Raw genomic sequence first — 20,813 nt, forward strand, 5'->3', positions numbered from 1 at the left:
ACAGATTTAAAGGGAAACATGATCCCTGTACATATGCATCTTCAATGTGCCCACCACTGTGATATCAAGGTTCCTATCCGGAGGGATTTACAACACTATTTAAAAATTAAAACTTACATTTTGGAAAATAGAGTCTATTAAGTCTCTCTAAGTTGTCTCTAAGGACCAGATCCTGCTCCAATTAAGGCAGTGTCCTAGATGCTGCATTGGCTTTACACTTGGCACAGCAAAGTGGGAGCCATCAGAGCACTAGGTACAGTTCCCTGATTCTCTGTTCATCTGGTACTGGTTAGAGCAACCTCAGGACTCTCAAGCCTGCACCAGCTGGCAAGTTTCCAAGGATCATCTGCCAGCTAAAAATAGCCAGAGTACAGCACACTCTACCTCCTTGCTGCCCTTCCACATCTGCATCATACTCCTTGTGCTATCCTGGCTCTGAGCCCACTGAGAAATTCCTCCTGAATCTGGAGGTACCCTTAGTAGGAGAGTCAGGCCTACATTATGCGCTTCCCCTGCATTGTAAACAGGATGGAGAGGATAGCCCAATGAGAGTTTTGCCATTGACATTTGGAAAAGTTCAAAAGTATGCAGGCCTATTAATCTAACAATGAACACAACCCATCATTCTAAAAGTCAAGTGTTTTCCATTATCACCATGATCAACACTTTTGTGGATGTGACTTTTACAACAAATAAACAAAGCATTATTGATGAAGCTAGCATTCCTTTGTAAATTAGACTTGATTTTTAAACAGTCTTCACCCTCACCCCCAACACAAATATGCGTACATGCCATAGGTGGTAATCTGATTGACTTTAAGGATTTAATTGCTCTATTTTGCTTTTACTCTCAAATGCATAGTAACTTGTGCCGTTACAAACGCTTTTAAATTGCTTATTCGGTGAGTCTCCTTAAGCCAGCTGTAGTGCGTTTCATTTCTCATCTGTTTAAAAGGTGACTTCCAATACTTCAGAATATGAAAATAGTGGGCTTTTAAAATATGTGTATTGGTCAAGTTCAAATAGTGACCTTGGGCTATACTGTCCCCTTTCTGTGTAGAGGACTGTTTAGGGCCTATCTGTACAGTAAGTGAAGGTGAGACTGTATTGCAGGTAGGCAACCTTTGTTAGCTTTAATCTAGTTAGCCGCGCAAGGAACAATAGTGAACCTCAGGCTTCACCACTGCAAGGTCGCCAGAGCCCTGGATATGGACTGAGGTGGCTAATCTTCACTGAAGTCTGTGCCATATCTTCTTCCCTACTCGTGTTATCTGTGTTAGCTGTATAAACCCTGGCACATAGCACAGGTATGCCCACCTGCTCTACAATCACACCTTCATGTGCCGTTTAGGCGGACCGGACACACTGATCCAAAATCCTGCATTGGCACCAGCTCTACTCAGTACAGACACCGATGAAAGTAAGACAAAGGTGAATGTATGCTACCTCTGCTCTCCCAGTCTTGGGACTAGTTTAGCTCACTGGCACTACTAGGTAAAGCCACCTCAGAGCTGCTCAAATTTTCAAAAGCACAGCCACACACCCCTTCCTTAAGCCAAGTCCTGTGTGCAGGTGAGGAGGTGCTAGCCCTATTCAGATAACTGGCTAAAATGGCTTAGGAGCAGCTTTGTACCAGCAGATTGGTGCACAGCAGCCATATTGAGGGCCAGGATCTAGGCAAAATGCCCACTAAATTAAAGTAGGCCTTGTCAACTCTATGAATTGTTGGACCTGTAGATGCCAACAGGTTTAGCTCCAGTGGAACTTATAATGTAAACATGGCTCAGATGGGATCAAGTTTTATCTAACCCTGCTACAGGTCACAAATTATTTTTAGTCATGTTTTTGCAAATGATTTGGAACAATGAATAAATTCAAGAATACTGTGATCTGCTGAGAGACACTCTGCAAACAGGAGAGTCAAAATTCATCAGATAAATTATTTATAATGAATGATATGTCCACCACTTCCTGGAACACACGCTGTTTATTTAAATAACACCTTCTGTCAGTGTACGTGGTACCTACCCTAGGGGTTCTGCCGAAATAACTATACCAGCAGAGCATTTTTAGTGTAGACAAGGCCTTAACAATAGCAATTTTGCAGAAAAGAACTGCTTCTGCAACCCACACACCTTTTTTTCCTTTCTATCTCCATAAAGTCACTATGTGTCACCATGTACACTCAGCCTACATTGCACAGCATATGGCAGCACAGCTAGGCTAGGAGGCCTGATTCTCCACTTCATTGCACCAATCTCATTCCAGAGTAACTTCATTGATTTCTTTATTCGATTTTACTCAACTGATTTGATTTTCATTGACTCCAACAAGTTACACCAGGGTAGGAGATTTAAAGACTCAGGGCCAGAAACTGGCTGGTATTAGCAGTCCTCTTAGGAGTACATCTTTAAAGGGTCAAACATAGCCTCCTCTATTTTAACCACTTAAAAATCCTCTCTGGTCCTGATTCCCTATTGCTTTGCAACTATGTTGTCATTTACACCAATGTAAAGTAGTGTAAAACGCCACCAGATCAACACAGTAGCATTTTACAGTGATCCAAATGACTACACAAGGTGGATGGCAATGGAAAATTAGGCCCTTGATTCATTTCTGTAGGACACATTTTGCAATTGTGAAATTAAATTTATTTCCACCTTTGAAAATTGTTATGAAGGTAGAATGTATTCTTGCTATAAACTGACATGGCTTCATAATGCCATTCTCATGATCTGCAAGGCGAGGGCCCATCTACGATACAAATACATCTAAATCAGAGGACCCTGTTACAATATAGTCACAATTTATAGTTCAGCTGGGATCTTGACTATATTCCATAACGGTAGCAATGCCAAAGAGCAACTGTACCAAACGATGCAATAAAGCAATGACCAAAACCAGTACTTACTACTATCACAATATATATCATGCATTAAGAGAAGTTGAAATAGCATGAAGGAAGCAGAGCAATACTTAGTATTAAGCACCTTAATGAGATCTCCATTATAAAAGGGTATCCTTAGATCACAATAGTAAGCTCTCAGCTGCATTGCCTCGGGGAGGTCACCTGGACAGCGGTGTACATTCCACACACTTACTCAGTTTGTGCTATTTTAATTTTGTTGTTATACAGTATACAGATGATACTGAATACTGGAGGTAGACATTGTTTCATCACAACACTTGACAACTGTTAATTGTTAAAAACACAAAGTAGCAATGACTGCTTCAACTGGGATTCCTTTCATGAGGTGTCTACTTAAAGCATCTTAGCAGTTTACTGATTAGTTACCTCATCAAAGTAGTTTCAAAATGTGGAGTTTTGCCTTAAGCTTGGTTCTGTATTTTAAATAAAGCCTTTTTTATAATGTACAAAGCATTTGATGTATATTTCCTCCCTTGTTCTAGGTTTGTTGAGTATTTACCCCAAAGCAGTAGACACAGTAAATTCCATTGATTTCCCTGCCCACGCCTTCCAGTTTGTTTGTGGTAGTTATTATTATGGCTTCCTTTGACTTGCTTACCAGAAATAAAGTTCATATAGTATCAGCCTGAAACAATGTTATTTCACCTGTGAGTCAAAGTTTGTAACATGAACAAAAAAAGCCCCAAGATTAATTTGTATTGTGAAATATATAAATCAAAACAAATGAAATATTAGACCAAATTCTTAAGGGAAGATTCATTTTGGGTATTCAGACTAATAAAAAAGTATTTTTTTAAAAAAGCTGACAAGGTTATAGCAGAGTAGTGCACTTTATACAGCAAGCATGTGTGCATATAACAAAACAAAGATAATATTAGTACACCGTACTAGTAAGATTTCATTTTCTATTTCATTACAAGTAATTTGTGCTTCGAGTTGCACTAGGCCTGGTGCGGTGTATGTTCATGTGTGCTTAGAAATAGGAGTGCAGTAGAAATGGCACAGTTTTAATTAAGTGACTTTCTTACACTTGTGTAAATTGGGAGGATTCTGAAGTCAATGAATTTACCAGAGTACAACCAGAGCATCTATGAGGAAAAGTTGCAGCACCTGAGTCCTTTGTGGATCCCACCCTAAGTGAATTGTTGGATTTTCGTGAAGAAAATGATTGCATTGTTACTGGATTATATCATTTTGTCTAACCAGCCACTAACATTTTCAAAACTTGCTTCAGTTTATAAATTATTTTACATTCTCTGTACATCAACTTTTTTTTTTCTGATTAATTAGCCACAAGGTCTTAACCTTGCAAACAGTTATTCACCTGAGTAGTGGATTGAGTTGACTGGGAGTACACACAGGTGCAAAGTTAAGCAAGTGTAAGTGCTTACAGGGTTGGGATCTATGTTATTTTAAAATATATTGTTAACATTTCTTTCGTGGGCAAATCACTCCTTTCCCCCATAGCCATTACTCCATATTATCACACGAGGATTAAGATCACCCCGTCACTAATAAAAACATGCTATTTGGTCATAGCCAATTTTTTCTCCTTACTTTTTAAACATATCTATAGAGATAATGCCAAAAATGGGAATAATTGTCTACACCAATTTCATTAAAATTAATATTGTTTTAAATTAAAATTAAACAAACACAAAAAACTGCTGACCAGGTCTAATATAGATATATGTTTATAGACCTTGAGGCCTTTTCCACTTAGGGATTATTTACAGAGGAGGGTTACAGTTAGTTCTGTAGAACAGTTTATTATAACATGTTTCAGAGTAGCAGCCCTGTTAGTCTGTATCCGCAAAAAGAACAGGAGGACTTGTGGCACCTTAGAGACTAACACATTTATCAGAGCATAATAAAAAGCCTATGCTCTAATAAATGTGTTAGTCTCTAAGGTTATAACTGGCTCTTCCCTACCCTTGTCTGCACTGGCCAAGAGAATATTACCACAAATCACCACACCCTGCAGTTTCAGTGCAATAGGAAAGGAATATGCTGCTACAAAAATGGAACTAGGGTCCCTAGCCATTTTGCTCAATTAACATTTTTGTAAAATGCATCAACATTTTAAAAAGGCCTATCTTTTGTTTTCTTTTGCAGCATGTTTATTACCTCAGAATATGCAGTGCTGATGAGAAAGATAAGCAGAGTTAGTAATTAGATAGTTAGACGGGGTTTTCTCCATATTACTGAACCGTGGGAAAATAACTAGAGATTTAACTGTGAAATGTATTCAGGGTGGATAGTCACAGAGAGGTCTCAAAGTTGCTGACTCATGTCAGGCTATAATGCATTAAGCACAAGATCATGTGAAGCGCGTTATATTATATGGGGAGAAAGCCACTGCCTTGCTGGGAAATTGTGTAAAGCCGGGGGGAACAGACATCTCAGAGGGTGGAGTTATCGGACTCTCACCATCTCAATGCAAATATAGCACCGTTCATAACAGGCTGACAAAAATCCTTTGAAGTCTAAGAATTAACATATCTCAAACATGTTCAGATCAGCTTGGAGGAGTGGAAGAACATAAGCTAGTTCATTATCTCTGGGCTGTATAAACTCATACAGTTGGCGGCTGTTTACTGAAACAACCTGTAAAAGTGTGAGCTAGTATTTGCCGAGGCTAAGGACTCTGCTGTCCCAGACGCACTTCAGACTGTAAAAAGTGGCTCTTTCTCACTCTTATCTGAATCATCCCTTAACAGACTTTGCCTCTTTAACAGAGTTTACACTCCCTGTCTTTGATCTACTTTATAAAAACATTAGGGCTGTTTACTTTGAAATGCACCAGCCCTGTTTCTTTTCTCTTAATTTTTTTTTCTTCCAGACATTGACGGTTAGATTCGAAACCAGCAGCTATTTCCTCAGGGTTTCCTTTCTTTTCTGCCCAAGGCCCTGACACATATTCCCCCACTGACCGGTTTAATTCTAAAATAAGATCACAATAAATTAATTGCCTCTGCTGTCCGCCGACAAGAGGATCGAAAGAATTAGATCATGCTGCCAAACAAAGGAACACGCGTGATATGGTTTCTGACCTTCTGTTAATGAAGGAACTTGCTCTGCACTACTAAGGTCAACACGACTTCAGTGATAGATTTCTCTAGAAGCGGGAACAAGCCTTAAATGTGTAGGTAAGACAGGTTTATTTGCCATATATTTAACCATACTTTAAGATCAGTAAGAATACAGGAACCTGCATCAAACTACGTTCCCCACATCGCCTAGTTCAAACAACAAACACTTGTGTTTTATTCCCCTCTGGCCAGGTATATCCTACAGCCTTAGGCAACCTGTCTACATAATGGGAAGAATATTTCAACTTTAATTTCTTGATGAAGTTTACCTACTGCCCAGGCCCGTGCGTCTGCTTTGCTCTAACCCTTTCCAGGATTACCTTACCTTTGCTGGTAAAATAAGTTTTGCAAGCACGGGAGCAGACAGTGTGGGTATTTCCAGCTCCGTGGCAAGCCATCGGGGCAGCGTCTTGGAAGCTTTCTTCAAACAGTACGTTCTGAATCTTTGTTCTTGATGGTCGAAGATAAAGATTTAAAATCCTCGAATGGCTCAAACGCGGCAGTAGCTGGAGTGAGTAAAACAAAAGTGCAGGCCCTGATGTAATTATTACCAGCTGTATCATTAGGGGGTGATTCCGAGATGAACTTGGCGCCAGGTCAGGTAGCCTTGAGTTCTGTTAACAACTGTGTTCAGAGATTAGTCGGATGTAACAATCACCTGAAAGGGGAGATTAAAGGGTCTCAATGGGATCCTTTGTTCTCGGCCTCATTTGATGCTTTGGGGCCATTTCAAATCACGTCGCGGAGGAGCTTTAAATATTTGGAGACCCAGGGGGATGGTTAGTCGGCCTGCTGTGGCGAGGAAGAGCTCTAAGGGGCAAAGGGCACGGAGGATGGAGAAGGGGTCTTTCTCGGTGGAGTGGCTCGCTCAGAGCAGCCATGAGAAAGCCCAACCTGCAAGTGGGGTGTCTTCCACGCACCACCCGCCGCGGGGCGACCAGTCCCTGCCCAAGAATGTAGCCAGAGCCCGCGCCAGCGGCGATCAAGAGAAGAGAAACCCAGCGCTTACCAGGCCAAGCACTAGGGGCCGAGAGAGGCCGCCTGGGGGCGCCCGGCGGAGTCCGGGAGACCAAGGTGAGTGCCAGCCTTGCCCATCCACGTGTGGAGTGGGGCAAGAGAAAGAGTCATCGGGGCGGGATCCTAGTCGGTCCCGGCCAGGGAGAAAAGGGTCTCCGAGCCTAGGGGACAATCGCAGTCTCTTTCTATGGAAGGGCGGCAGGCTAGGGGGACCCCAGTGGGGCAGAGACATGTTAGGAAGCTGAACCCTAAACTCCAGTTCATGTGGACGCTTATGCCAGAGCTGGCTGAGAGATGCTGCCCTGGCCTTCCCACCCACCGGCTGGGCTGAGCCGGCCTGCGGGTGGTGAGGCCACTAGGAGTCCTCCGTGGTAGAGGTCAGGCGTGGGGAGAAGGGCTCTGGTGGGACATGGAGGCCCCATGTCAGTGTCCCCTGGCCAGCTGAATTCAGCATATAATGAATGCCACGTGCCCAGGGCCGGCTGGGGCATGAGGCTGCCCCCTCCTGGCTGCGGGTGGGGCTGCTCTGGGTCGTGGGGGTCTCTCTTCTCACGCCTTGCTCCCGTTATTCCAGCTGCCCTGGGGGAGCAGGAGGAAAGTGGCCCAAGCAGCGCCGCGTCCAGCCCGAAGGAGGCGGAGGCGGAGGCAGGCGGGGAAGGCAGCGGCTTGGAGAGCTCCAGCTGCACCCAGGCTGGGCGGCCCCGCACCAAGTTCTCGGCCTCGCAGCTGCAGGAGCTGGAGAGGAGCTTCCGCGAGCAGCGGTACATTGGGGCCAGCGAGAAGCGGCGGCTGTCCAAGGTGCTGAAGCTCTCCCAGACCCAGGTGAGGGACCAACCAGGCGGGACTGGGAGTGCCCAGCCGCTCAGGCTTAGACCTCAGGAGAGCATCTGTTCCCTGGGGCGGGGGGCGACAATATTTTCACGCGAAGCCGCTCCCCTATTGTGACAGAGGCCAAGAGTGTGCAAGAGAGAGTGTCATGGGCTCGGATCTTCTGTAAACCCTTTTCTAGTCCCTCGGCTGGAGCTCCACTAGCCTTAGCTAAGGCCGGTACTAGCCCTACATTGATTCTACCCTCAGCCTTCCCCCAGCTTAATTCAACGCGCCTGATCCTGTCTGGGATTAGGTGTCTCCTATACAGCGCCACTTGTGTAATATGGAGTCCTCATAGTGTCAATGCTTGCTCCAGAACATTGCTATTATTAATTCCCTAGTCACCGCACAAGCGGATAGGTTGTCCCGAAAAGATCAGAATCTAATTTGACAAGATGTTACAAATGGGCGTTACAAAAAGTGAATGGGACAGAGGACGAGTACTCATGACAGGAATACATACTTATACAGGCTAGCTATTGGGCACAATTTGATCGTTTCAAGTCCTAGTTATGTGATCAGATTTAAAGGATCTATAATGACTAGAGATCAGCAATGCCCATGGGCCATCTACGGTCACGAGGTGGCCACAACAGAGAAGGCAATAGCCAAGAAATCACATGGGGAACCAGTGGGCAGCTCCTCTGTAAGAAAGGGAAAGGGAGTCAGGAGGGGGGCTGAGCAGCAGGCAGGAAGGAGAAGGGAATGCAGAGAAAGTCCATGCTTGCAAGCGAGGAGTCCCTGCACAACAGTGGTAGGTTCTGCAATTTCTGAGCCCCACATAGAATGATAGAACCATAGGGTTAGCATGGACCACAAGACACATCTAGTCTAACGCTGCCAAGATGCACGATTTATTGTGTCTAAAACACATCAATATAAAGCAGAGTTTAGGACTTACCAAGAATGACTAAATGACAAAAACAAACAAACAACCCAGGGCAGAAAATCTCAGAGCAGGGGTCTGGGGTTGCACTATAGTGCTAAAAATACATGTCTGACACTTAGTAATTCTGAACTGTCTAAAAAAAAAAAAAACATTTTCAGATACAAACTTTGTTAAATGGGAGATGGGGTGAACCCAATATCTCCACAGTGAAAAATAACCCTTAAAACAGATAATTTTCCCCCTCCCCCAATAAGAGACAATGAAAATTAAACACATTACACTGGAGAAGCTGGAAATATCATAGCTAAAATTCCACTTTTTATACCACAGAAATGCATATCGAAAGTCACCCCATGCTCTTACATCAATTTGACAACACAAACAATGAGCCAGATTTATTCCTGGCTTTCAGTGGATACAACTCCTCTAAAATCAATTTTATTGTATCTACTCTGGCCCAATATGAACAGCAAATAACCTACATGCAAATAACATTGCATGCTTATATGATCAGACACTCCCAACACGTATTTTACTAGACTACTCTAGGCCCAGTTAAGTCAGCAGGAGCAGTTGTGCTTAAAGTTGAGCCTATGCTTAAATATATGCAGGAGCTTTAGTTTGAATTTTAAAATTAATGCACACTAAAGTCTTATTGAAACAAAGGTCCACCTGGGTTTGCAAATTCACATAGCTAGTGACTTTATGTAGGATTACATACAGTCTATTAAAAATATTTGGCCACTTCATTATTCAAGAGTGTACTGGAGAAAAACATTCATTAATCACCAAAGATATGCTGCAAAATGCAAGTGCTGCTGGACACAGCTACCCTATCTACAAATGCAAACCTCCTGCAACCCAAAATCTCTTAAAAAGATGGTAAAAGCATAGTGTGGTGAGGGATCAAAAGATCAATTTAGGAAATGTGATAGCAGAAAACATTGGGAGGGAAAGAGGGTAGCATGGAACAGAGTTAATGTTTGGGTAAGCTTCCTGCACACTGCCATACTATCTAAGTTTGGTTGTTTTTTTTTGTTTTTGTTTTTGTTTTGTTTTGTTTTGTTTTTTTTACAGTGGAACCTTAACTGAATTTCCAGGCTAACAAAGATTGCACAATTTAATATTCTCAGGCTGTTTCCTCTGAAGTAAACTGGTTTCTTTCCATATTAAGTCTGAATTAAGTTTGCTGAAAAATAGGGGCCAAATTCTGCGGTTCTCTCTGTTGGTACTTATATGGATCCCAGTACTGTAGTATGAAGGAGGTGCAGTGGCTGAGTGGTTAAGGCACTCAGCTACAATCCTGAAGGTCTGGGTCTGAGTCTCTCTTGATCTCATACTGAAAGGCCACCTCCAGTTCATTCAGCTGAAAAATGGTTACCTGCTCCATTGAGTTAGGGCAGTCAAAGCTGATCTGACATGATGCTCTGGCCACATCACTCCCTTGTGGACATTGGCTATGAAACTGCATCCTTGGGGAACTTTGACTGTTGTGTGAGAGTCTTACTGAAGTCAGGGAAATTGCTCCAGCTTCACAAAGTTGTAACAGCAGAATTTGGCCAGTGATCGCCAACAGTTAATGCATTTCTAAAACTTCAAGAACCATTGCACATCTTTATTTGGCAAAATAAATTAGCAATAGTCTCTTGGATTTTTATTTTTCAGATAAAAACCTGGTTCCAGAACCGTCGTATGAAGTTCAAGCGACAGACCCAAGATGCCAGGATTGAAGCTCTCTTTTCAGGCTTACTTTTACCTTATCCTTACCCAGAGATCCAGACACCCAGTTATCCCCCTGGGATGGAGTTCAACGTCTCCTCTGCTGCTGCTGTGACCTGTTCCCTTCACCCAGCTATGCCAAGCCCAGCCCTGCTCCTGCCTCCTGCTCCAGCTCAATCTCTTCAGGCAGTTGTGCCAGCCCCAACCTTGCTGGTGACTGCTGCTCCAGGATTTTCTTATCAGTCTACAATTCCAACGGTCTCTCTAACCCAGAATCATAATAGACTGAGATTCCAACCATATCTTCCTCCCTCTTAAACATGAATAAAAGTGCTCTGAGCTGCGAAATGAACTTTTTAAAAATGAACTACCTGAAATCATGAAGAGTACTTATTTAACTTATTTTTATTATAGTCATTAAACATTAGTTCAATATTTCAAAACTTATTTTTTTTGGTTATTTTGTTTTTAAAGCAGTGTTTTTAAAGGGACACAGTCAAGTACAGGTTCAAAATGGTAATTAGAATAGGCTGACAAATGGTAGAGTAAGGGGTTGATATTGCAAAAATTCTGCTCTCTTCCCCCAACCCCACACATGTTGCCATTAAAACTTCAATGAAGACTGTAAGTATCAACCAACTCTGGGAATAATGTTGTGGGAATATAGGAGTGATTTTGCTCTAATTATTAATTTGTAGTAACCCAACACTTTATCAAAAGTTATAACTGTCTCTGCAGAAACAGCATCACTCAACCAACTGTTGCCTACTGAATCCTAGTTGTAGAAATATTAATCCATTAAAATAGCTCATGTCGTTCATAAGAGTGTGGCAGGGATGGTGGTGGAATTGTTTAACAAGTGCATGGGGGGACAATAGGGTGTTTTTAATTTCTAAGACTAGTACTTTACCAGAATTCACTAGTTAAAATATTAACACTTGACAATGTCCCTTTAAAAACATTGTCAAACTGAAACAGGGTGTGTGCTTGTGAGTGGCAAACACAGAAGTTCAAACAACTATATGCGACTAGGGAGGACTATTGTGGCTTTCATAAGTTCATTTGTGAGTAGAGGCACCTTGTAATTAAATATTTTCTTGGAAAACTAAACTGTCAGAACTAACATCCATTTTCTATGAAATAGCTACCACTAGCAAGCCAGAATGTCTCTCGTAATTAATACTTGTTTCCTTATATTTCATGGAACCAAATCTTTTATTCAAAACTCCTATTTCAGGGATTCTTTCCTAAATAAGGACTGCAGGATGTGTTCTGCAGTGTAATCACAGATAATTGCTTGGTGCCTTGTGAATTTAAGATTTGAGCAAGTCATTTACAAGTGTCATTCAAGGCCAGTTAACTTCAGGATGTTACTCACAAATTGTACCTGAGTATACATAATAGAATATAAACTGACTCAGCACGAGTGTTTAAAATAAAAGGTGACTTGTTTTATTACTCTCAACTTCATGGCAGTTGTTTTGTAATATGATAACTCTGGAAGGCTCTATGTGATCAACTTCAAGGAATGGTCTGGGAAGCCCAGAACTATTGATTGCGATGCAAAATAGAACACCAGAAAAACCTGACTAACAAAGACAAGATGGTGATGCAGGCAAAAGAGCTTAATAGCCCTCTTGCTTCCTGCTCATACCAGGAGGACAGCTGGGTACTGAAATGAGAGACTTACAAGGAAGGCTGGTGGGGTTGGGAAGAGGGGCAAGAAAGCTAATTTGCAGGTAAGCAGTGGGAACTGGAGACCTGGAGGTGGAAAACGGATGGGCAGGGGGCAAAGAAGGTAATGGAGGGAGGAGAAAGTGGGAGTGGTGAGGGAAGCAGGGACCCCTGTATGGAAAAAAACTGGGCTGGTGGGTAAGGAAGGACTCAGACTGGAGGAGAAACATGGACCGGTCTCTGGCATGTGGTGGAGGGGACCATGGCAAACATGCAGAACCTGCCATGAGCAAGGGGTGAGGAAGGCTTACAGAAAGTCCCTGAAATGGATGGGAAAGTAGCACATAAGGAGCTTGGGTGAGATGAAAGGATTCTCTACTGCATGAATACCCTTAGCCTAGAGAAGCTACGGAAGTGCAACTCTTTCATCCAGGGTCATGACTGTGAAGTACCAGCATTCTGACATTAGAGGTCACCTATGGCTCACAACACTCCTTTCCTTTGTTTTGCCTATGGGAACAGTACAAACAACTATTTACTGTTATCGGTTAAGGTTGCTCAACTGCATACACTAACAGAGCTGTGAAAACTCCAACAAGAAGTAGGCAAAAAGTTTCTATCTTCCCTGCCCCAGCTTTTTGTTTCTGGCAAAAAGTGCAAATTCAGAAACACATGTTTTGTGAATTCATGCCAGTTTGCCTGAATTATTATATTAATGTGATCAAAAAGCCTCAAGGCTTCAACATTTTTGAAATTAAATGTTTCTGGCTCAAAAAGACTAAAATTGAAGTAAACTTCAAAACATTAAAAAATTATTTCAGCTGAAACTAAGTGTTTTGTTTGACCCAAAATGATTTTTTTTATTTAAAAACAAACACACCAAAACAAAAATATACTTTGATTCATCAAGAATTTTGAAGAGTTTTTATTCTGGGTCAACCCACAACTAATTCCTCCGCTTATAAACCCTCTCCCCATTTTTTTTGAATCAGCAGCAAATGGAAAAATTCATTATTTATCATATCATAGAATCATGATTTTCCTCTTCGAAAGCATATGCTTGCACTGACGCACACAAACAAATGCAGTCTTTATTTCAGGGAAGTGGAGGGAGAGAAAAGGGTTGGTTCGGGGTGAACTTAATGCCTCTATGCTGAGGCATCAGCACAAGAAATTGAACGTTTCTTTCCTATATCTATCTACCTGCAGCAATGTTTGGCGGTAGCCATTGATACAGATACAATGTGGCTGGAGAGCTGAAGCAGCAACGCAGAGGTCTCATCTCAAGGGCCAAAAGGGTGTGTTTTTCAATCATAAGTTTCAGAGTAACAGCCGTGTTAGTCTGTATCCACAAAAAGAAAAGGAGTACTTGTGGCACCTTAGAGACTAACCAATTTATCTGAGCATGAGCTTTTGTGAGCTACAGCTCACTTCATCGGATGCATCGGATCCGATGAAGTGAGCTGTAGCTCACGAAAGCTCATGCTCAAATAAATTGGTTAGTCTCTAAGGTGCCACAAGTCCTCCTTTCTTTTTTCAATCATGTTAAGCACAAATAAAAAGCCCTATTATGGCCCAATCTACACTACAAAGTTAGATCAACCTCACAATGGAGAGAGGAGCTTGTGGCACACTGGGCTTCCTGCCCATTGCACTGTGCTTTGCATCCACACAAGCAGACAAGTGTGCATGTCAGGGGTTCTGGAACAATTTTTATAGTGAGGTGCCGATGATGGAAACCATATATATATTTGGTGTCTGTTTTTACTACTTTAACCAAGGGGATGCAGCAGCACCCCTAGTGCCAGCACCACTGTTTCATGTGTGCAATATACAACTTTGGCAGCTGTATAGGGACGTGCTTCAATGGGCTTTTTCAATTGTATTTAACTGGATTAAAAATACACGCTTCCCTTCCCCCCCCCCCATCAATAAAGGGCCAGTTTTCTAACCAAGGTTAGTTCAAACAATTGAAAAGCCCTATGAAGATCGAACATCTAAAGCCATGTTAACTAGCTGCAGTAAAGCATGGAGGCAGGAGGAGAGTCTAACATGCCTAACCAATGCAGTTTCAATGATTGTAGCCTGTACCTTAACAAGGCTTTCCAGTTGTGCTACACCCTTTTCTCATTGTAGTCACAGAGTTTAAGGGCTGGAGGGACCACCAGATTGCCCTCCTGTCTATTACAGGTCACTAAACACAACCCAGCCACCTCCACATCAAGCCCAACAGCCAGAATTAGACTAATCTCCTCAGGCCTGTAATATTTCAAACTATTTCATGCTAGAGGCAAAGACATACTCATTGTGGCTCTACTGATGCCATAGCACAGAAGCAGGGGGCTCTTGTCTCCAGTTTCCTCCATACAACCAAGATTAGTCAGTCCAGAATGTTATTTCAGGAGGAGGGAGGAAATGAGTACAGCTATTAAAGGAACTAAAAAAAGTGAAGATATCAAGAGCAACATTTTTAAAGGGGAGCAATTTTTAAGTGTTTCTTCTGCAAAAAAAATATTGCTTTACTAAAAAGTTACATGGAGCATTCAATAGTCCTCTGTCAAGTCCTTGTGCCAAATTTGTAAATTAAATACCATTTAAAGAGGGATTTCATTCATACTTTAAGGCAAAGATTTTCAAGAATATGTTATGTTACTAAATAGCACTCTTGAAAATTAGCCTAAATACCCAGCAATTTCCACTGAAGTCAGTTGGAAGCAAATCCCAGCATCTATACCTCAGTTTTCCCCATAGTAGAAATAGTAATACCTATTTCACGAGCTTGTCTGCACACAAAAGTTGTACCATTTCCACTGTAAGTTTTGTAATTGATTTAAACTGATAAAGCCTGTGCATGCACACTCATTTAGAAGTTTATAGCAATGTAAGTTTGATTCAGTAAATTACCAATGGAGTTAAATCAATATAAATCAGTGCAACTATTCTATGTTCTACCTTTGTAAAACATTTTGAGGTTCTTGGATGGAAGATGCAATGGAAGTGTAAAGCAGTAATTTATGCTCACAAAACAATTCACTGACTGCCACTTTGCTCCCTCCTGTACATAACGCCCCACCCCCCAATAATTTACACAGAATCCTATTATAGAAACACTATGCACTACTGAGGTCACAAGACTGTACATTGTACTCCTTTAAGTAGCGTAAAAGTTTTAATTTTCACTGGCTGTAAAAACAGGCCAGTTAACACTTGGATGAGAATAGGAAAAGTGGACTTGGTCAACGTCACAAATTGCATAACTGCCAACTCAGGAGCAGGAAAGGATGACAAGACAATCTGTAAACTTTTAGTTCCAATGTGCCACATAATCCTAACTGGGTGTTCTTGTTATACAATATAGAACACTGAAATGGTATTTCTATGTGTATAATCTCATCAGAAGCCATTGATTCATTGCCAGCTTTCTGACTATAAGCAGAGTGTTACTACCAACAATTAGCAAACCTGAAACCTAATTGTATCTGGTTTCTGGGTTGCATATGCACAGAAAAACTATTAGATGCACAAGATTACTATAACAAAGCCTCCAGATTGATAGTTTCTTCACAGTTGATAAGATTTTTGCTATAGGCTCTAAAACAATGAATTTTATCTCATAGCCTTGCCTACTTGGTGTGAATCCTAGTGTAGGTAAGGCTGTGTGGCTAATCCTGCACACAATTTGCTTTCAGCACATCTACATTAGGGTTCTCACCAGTGCCAGCAGTAGTTCCAGTGGAATTCACCTCCTGTGGACAGATTAATTATCAATATGGAATTTATAGCAAAAGATCCTTTTAAGCATCCACACACTAAAGGAAGATAGCCTAGTCTATCAGAATCCTTCAGATCAGTAACCTTCAAATTACATAGGATGGGTATAAACCCAAGAATTAGGACTGGAGTGACTCTAACAGCATTCAATCTCAATTAAATACAATTATACTTAATTTAGGAATGAATATATTTAAACTTTATATTAAAAACATACACTTCTACAGAAATTTTATGTACAAGTGAACCATATATAGTGTATTATATTATACCTTTCTCATATCTTCCACTTTGCTTTGGTTATAATGTTTGAAGAGGATTAAATTGCTTGTTGTCCATTTTGTTCTGTATAACTGGATGGACAGAGAATTGTGGTAGAAAATGTTGGTGGAAAAAAGGGAAATCATGTGCCCTAAGGGTGTATGATGGGTTTTGGGAGTCATATATTTGAAAGGAAGAGTTGAACTGTAAAGCAGAATTAGGAGCAAAAGGTAGCAGTCTTTGTTGTTGTGGTCTAGGATAGTGGGAATAATCCTGTAACATATTAGGTGGGGTCCCTTGCTTATAGCCATAGAAGGGATCTGAAGATATGAGGCTATTATGGTGGTCTTGTATTTGCCTCTTAAGTTTCATCCTGCGGTTCTGGAACCAGGTTTTGACCTGGGGGGGGGAGGAAAAAAAGAAATGTTAAAGAAATCAGGGTCCTAACAGAATAATTTATAAACTATCACGTATTCAGAGCATCTGTGACTGAACTCACAGTGTAGACTGAGTTAAAATAACTTGAATTAAAGCATTGATCTGATCAGCAGAAAAATTTCCATATTGTGTAATCTCATAATTTATTATTTACTGTGTGCAATTGCCAGAGATAGCTACTGCAAAGACCTAATCAGGAGCTTCATCCAACTTCCATTTCAGTCAATGGGAAATCACTGACCCCAACGGGAGCATATTAGGGACCCAAATCTTAAAATCCATTAATTGTGAACAGCCCTTGACTGATTCTACTCAAGCTGTTAAACAGTGCATAAGCAAGTGCTTGCAGGATCGGAGCCTTATTTAGTAACTATGTTTTCTGTCCACGTGAATATCAAATAAAAGAACATTTATCAACATCAGATCCCGGTTGTATTTCTAAGTTTTAAAAAAAGATTAAGTACAAATGTTTAAGAAAATTTAAAGATACTCTTCGGACGCATGAAAACGTGGAATTAGGCTTCTAGTAAATCCTGCACTTTCTTTAATGGACAACATGCCGTGCCCTGCGTTTATAGGCCGTGTCTGTAAACAAGGCCGTGACAATTTGAATACCAGTCCCCATCAACAAGAAATCATAAACAGTTATCTTTATGCTAAGCACCCGCGCGGTTTTACATATGGAGAGCCTGGACAAGTATGAATCAGTGAGTGCTCTCTCTGCTCAAGTGAGGTGGGGAAACTGAGGCACCGCGGGACCTGACTGAAGCCAAGGGGCAGCTGGAGGGGCTCAGCGTCTCTGAACACGCCCCTGCAGCGGGACCAAGAGCAGCGAGCGGCCCAAAGCTCCCCAGCCCGGCGCTTGTGGCTCTAACCGGCAGTCTCTGTGCCGCGGCGACTGGGGTTGGGCACTGACCTGAATCTCGGACAGCTGAAGAGCGGCCGCCAGCTTCTTCCTCTCCGCAGCCCCCACGTACTTCTGCCGTTTGAAGGTTTTCTCCAGCTTGCCGACCTGCTCCGGGGTGAAGGCGGTTCGCACCCTGCGCTGCTGGGGCTCGTCCTTCCCCGGCGGCGAGGGGATGCAGGAGGCGGCGCTTTCGCTCTCGTACCCGGAGGACTCGTCCGCGCTCACCCAGCCGCCCTCTGGAGCTGCGAAGGCGGAGAGTAGGTTAGGGCTCCGGTGCCCAGCGGGGGCAAAGCAGCCTGATCGGGCCCCTTGGCTTGCGAGCTACTCCCCTGCTCCCCCAGCCAGGGCAGCTGGGCAACTGCCCTCCACCCCGGACCAGCTGGAGGCTCTTCCTCTCGGCCGGATCAGGACCCTAGTTCCCCCTCCGGCACCAGCCACCACCTCCCCCTGAGCTTGCCTCGGACTTACCGGGACTTGCTCGGCCATTGGGCAATTCCTGGGGCTTGGTGTCTTCCAGCTCCTCTCGGCACGAGCTCCTGGGCTGGAGCTGGCCCCCGGCCGAGGCTCCCCCTTTGGGCTTTGCTTTGGCCAGGCGGGGACTCCTGCTGAAGGAGGTGGGGGCCCGCGGAGGAGGCACGCAGCAGATGTGAGGCCTGCCCGCTGGCCTTTGCTCCTCGCTGTCAGGCTGGGCCGGGGAGCCCACGAAGCAGGCGGCCTCGCCCATGGCGAGCGGCGGGCTGAAGGAGCTGGGCTCAGGAAGGAGCTGCCTGCAGCTCCCTCGGCCTAGCTAGCGCTGCTCGGCTGGAGGGGAGGGCAAGCGGGTGGGTGGGGGGGCCTCCATTTATTTATAGGGGGGCCCTCCCCCGCGGGCTCGTTTGCAAGTGTGAATCCACATCAAAGTACGGAGAGAAAAGAGATAACAGCTGTCAGTTAGGAGTAGAGTTCACACGTCTGGCAAATGTCTGCAGCCCCTGGCTCCAGAGAGTCTGCAGGATTGTTTCTGTCCCCCTTGAAATGCAAACCTGCTCTGGGCCCCTCCTGATTCTCCCCTGGAGGGGGGAGTGGCGGCATGGACAATTCCAGCCGCACCGAACAAAAGACCAGCAAAAGGGCTTTTAAAGACAGTTACACTCCAGCTAATGGCAGAACGATGGGGTTCAATCATGTCCCTTCCAAACATCGACGGACTAACACAAAAGGCACATACGACATATTTTAAATTGCATAGATCTCCAAGCATTAGCAACCGCATCTCATTACAGCCATAATCAGGGAGCCCCTTAGGGCAGGGGCGTGAATGGAGCAGGGGTTTTGTATCTTTATCATGCAAGGTTCCGGTTCTATGTCTGAGAACATTTATCACCCATTAACACAACCCAGAACTCTGTTATAACAGAGATTTTACATCAATCCCTGCCTTTCAAAATGCAGATCTAAATGAAGCTACCAGGTAGGTAATCCTTTGAAATGTCCTCGTTAGACTGGCAGTATATATTTCAGAGGCAAGGTGGATGAGGTCATATCTTCTATCGGACCAATTTCTCTAGCTGGCCCGATAAAAGATATGACCTCACCCACCTTGTCTGCCCAATATCCTGAGCCCAACAGGCTACGACACTGCAAACTATTTTTCGGGTCGGCAAAAGCCGTAGGGGGACTCCTGCTTAAGGGGAGAATAAGGGGTAGTCTAGCAATCATGTAACATAAAACGTTACTACGTGGTAAATAAATGTCATGATCGATTTCCTATCAGAATCCCTTCTACGTTCCCTATCAATACCCGCATCCCTTCTGCTGCAAACTAACGAGAGGAAGAAATCCAAGTCCATTGTAAAGGTCGTAGGGAGACGTCAAACGTCTGGGTTGGCTCGATTTCCCAGCTCCGGGCTGTATTATTGCTGTGTTTCTGGTTTAACGGGTACAAATTGAACCCTGCACTCCTCTCAGCTTGAATTTGGCGCCAATTGTCTAGCCAGAAATGTAGCCAATCTTTCACCAACGCCTGGAAGTTTAGCGATCAAAGCGATACAGGACCTCATCAACTTCAAACCACCCCAATTTACACGTTATTTATAAAGCATGACTTCGCCTCTGTGATGCAAGGGGCAGAGAATGCTAAGAACCGTCCAGGGGGTTAATCACTGTAAGTATCATAAACGGTATTAGAAAACCTGTTACTGAGCATTTTCTGCGTTTAGATAAGCCAGAGGAAAAACATACAGCAAGCACAAATGAATCGGCTATAAAAGACACCGGGACACCATATATTCAGATTGTTCCTAATTGGGAGAGCAAACAGAAGATATTCCCTCTCTAACCCTGATACCAGGGCCCTGTTCTTACAGGGGCTAAACTTCCAGTGAACTCACTGAGCCCCCGATGAAGCCCACCAGAACTGAAGGATTTGACTCAATAAACTCTGATCTAATGAGCAGCGTGTTTGTTTCTTCTTCCTATAACTAGATTATTGGTCATAAATCCCCCCTTCTTTTCCCAAAGGCAAGTTTCACTGAAAATGCAATGGTATGTGAGTGAGGCTCGTTTCCTTTGTTTCCAATTCCGCCCTAATCATCTGCTACTGATGTCTTAACACAGGGAGCTGCAGCATATTATAAACTTGGACTGATCTGTATCATAGTTATACTAACTATAAATGCAGGGGGCCATTAAAGCCCACAACTTTACAGTAAGAGTGGAAGAATCTTTCTTAATCCTCCCAAAGCGCAGAGATTCGACCGAAGTGGCAGGGTGGCCCATTACACCCAAGTAGGAGGGCAGCAGGGCCCTCGGAGTAGATTTTACTCAGCACCCGCATTTCCCACTGAAGTTCTGGAGAGCTGCATGTGCTGAACATCAGGCCACATGAACCCAAAAAGGCCTTCTGAGAAGGCTGGCAGAGCTGGCATGGGCGTGGTGGGCTCAGCCGGCATTTTAACTTGCAGGTTCGGTCTCCACTGTGCGCGCAAAGAAAGCAGCAGCAGCCCTGAGGATGCTGCCCCCCCCCCCGCCCCTTTCTTTTGTCCCTGTAATTCATACCTTAACAAGACACTTTGGGGGGGTTCTATTTATTTTCCAACCCCAGATAGAAGTAGGCTTTAAAGGCTCCGCCTCCCCCCATTGTTTGCTGTATTACAACTAAACGATTGTGATTAAACACACAAGCTATAGCGACTCACACCCGGTCCCTGGCATGGCATGACCTGAGCGGGCAGCGTCGCCATAAGAAAACAGGTTAGCTACAACCGT

The 20,813-nt window shown here is 43.4% G+C and overlaps 2 protein-coding genes and 1 long non-coding RNA gene across 4 annotated transcripts in view; 1 reads left to right on the forward strand and 2 right to left on the reverse strand.

Moving 5' to 3' along the window:
* The window catches only part of LOC125639993 (uncharacterized), a 69,352-nt gene extending 62,533 nt beyond the window's left edge, over positions 1–6,819 (reverse strand). For both annotated transcript variants that reach the window (XR_012669399.1, XR_012669398.1), the window contains exon 1: positions 6,347–6,819. This is a non-coding gene — a long non-coding RNA (uncharacterized LOC125639993). The remainder of the gene's footprint in view (positions 1–6,346) is intronic.
* LOC125640499 (uncharacterized) lies at positions 6,735–11,958 on the forward strand. The gene is made up of 3 exons (XM_048859038.2): positions 6,735–7,095; positions 7,613–7,860; positions 10,463–11,958. Exons 1-3 carry the CDS (start codon positions 6,735–6,737, stop codon positions 10,832–10,834), a joined length of 981 nt encoding a protein of 326 aa, XP_048714995.2. The 3' UTR covers positions 10,835–11,958.
* A 2,699-nt stretch (positions 11,959–14,657) lies between these two features.
* On the reverse strand, positions 14,658–19,083 carry LOC125640228 (homeobox protein vent1). The gene is made up of 3 exons (XM_048858506.2): positions 18,036–19,083; positions 17,577–17,809; positions 14,658–16,621 (listed from the first exon to the last, which is right to left on the reverse strand). Exons 1-3 carry the CDS (start codon positions 18,289–18,291, stop codon positions 16,262–16,264), a joined length of 849 nt encoding a protein of 282 aa, XP_048714463.2. The 5' UTR covers positions 18,292–19,083; the 3' UTR covers positions 14,658–16,261.
* Positions 19,084–20,813: the final 1,730 nt, after the last annotated feature.

Source organism: Caretta caretta, chromosome 7 (assembly GCF_965140235.1).
Source record: "Caretta caretta isolate rCarCar2 chromosome 7, rCarCar1.hap1, whole genome shotgun sequence".
Classification (NCBI taxonomy): domain Eukaryota; kingdom Metazoa; phylum Chordata; order Testudines; family Cheloniidae; genus Caretta; species Caretta caretta.

Coding starts and splice junctions, on each gene's coding strand:
- LOC125640499 (XM_048859038.2), top strand. CDS start 6,735: ATGCTTTGGGGCCATTTCAAATCACGTCGCGGAGGAGCTTTAAATATT. Junction 7,096..7,612: donor GCGGAGTCCGGGAGACCAAG/GTGAGTGCCAGC, acceptor CCGTTATTCCAG/CTGCCCTGGGGGAGCAGGAG. Junction 7,861..10,462: donor TGAAGCTCTCCCAGACCCAG/GTGAGGGACCAA, acceptor TTTATTTTTCAG/ATAAAAACCTGGTTCCAGAA.
- LOC125640228 (XM_048858506.2), bottom strand. CDS start 18,291: ATGGGCGAGGCCGCCTGCTTCGTGGGCTCCCCGGCCCAGCCTGACAGC. Junction 17,810..18,035: donor CAATGGCCGAGCAAGTCCCG/GTAAGTCCGAGG, acceptor CCGCCTTCGCAG/CTCCAGAGGGCGGCTGGGTG. Junction 16,622..17,576: donor TTCAGCTGTCCGAGATTCAG/GTCAGTGCCCAA, acceptor TCCCCCCCCCAG/GTCAAAACCTGGTTCCAGAA.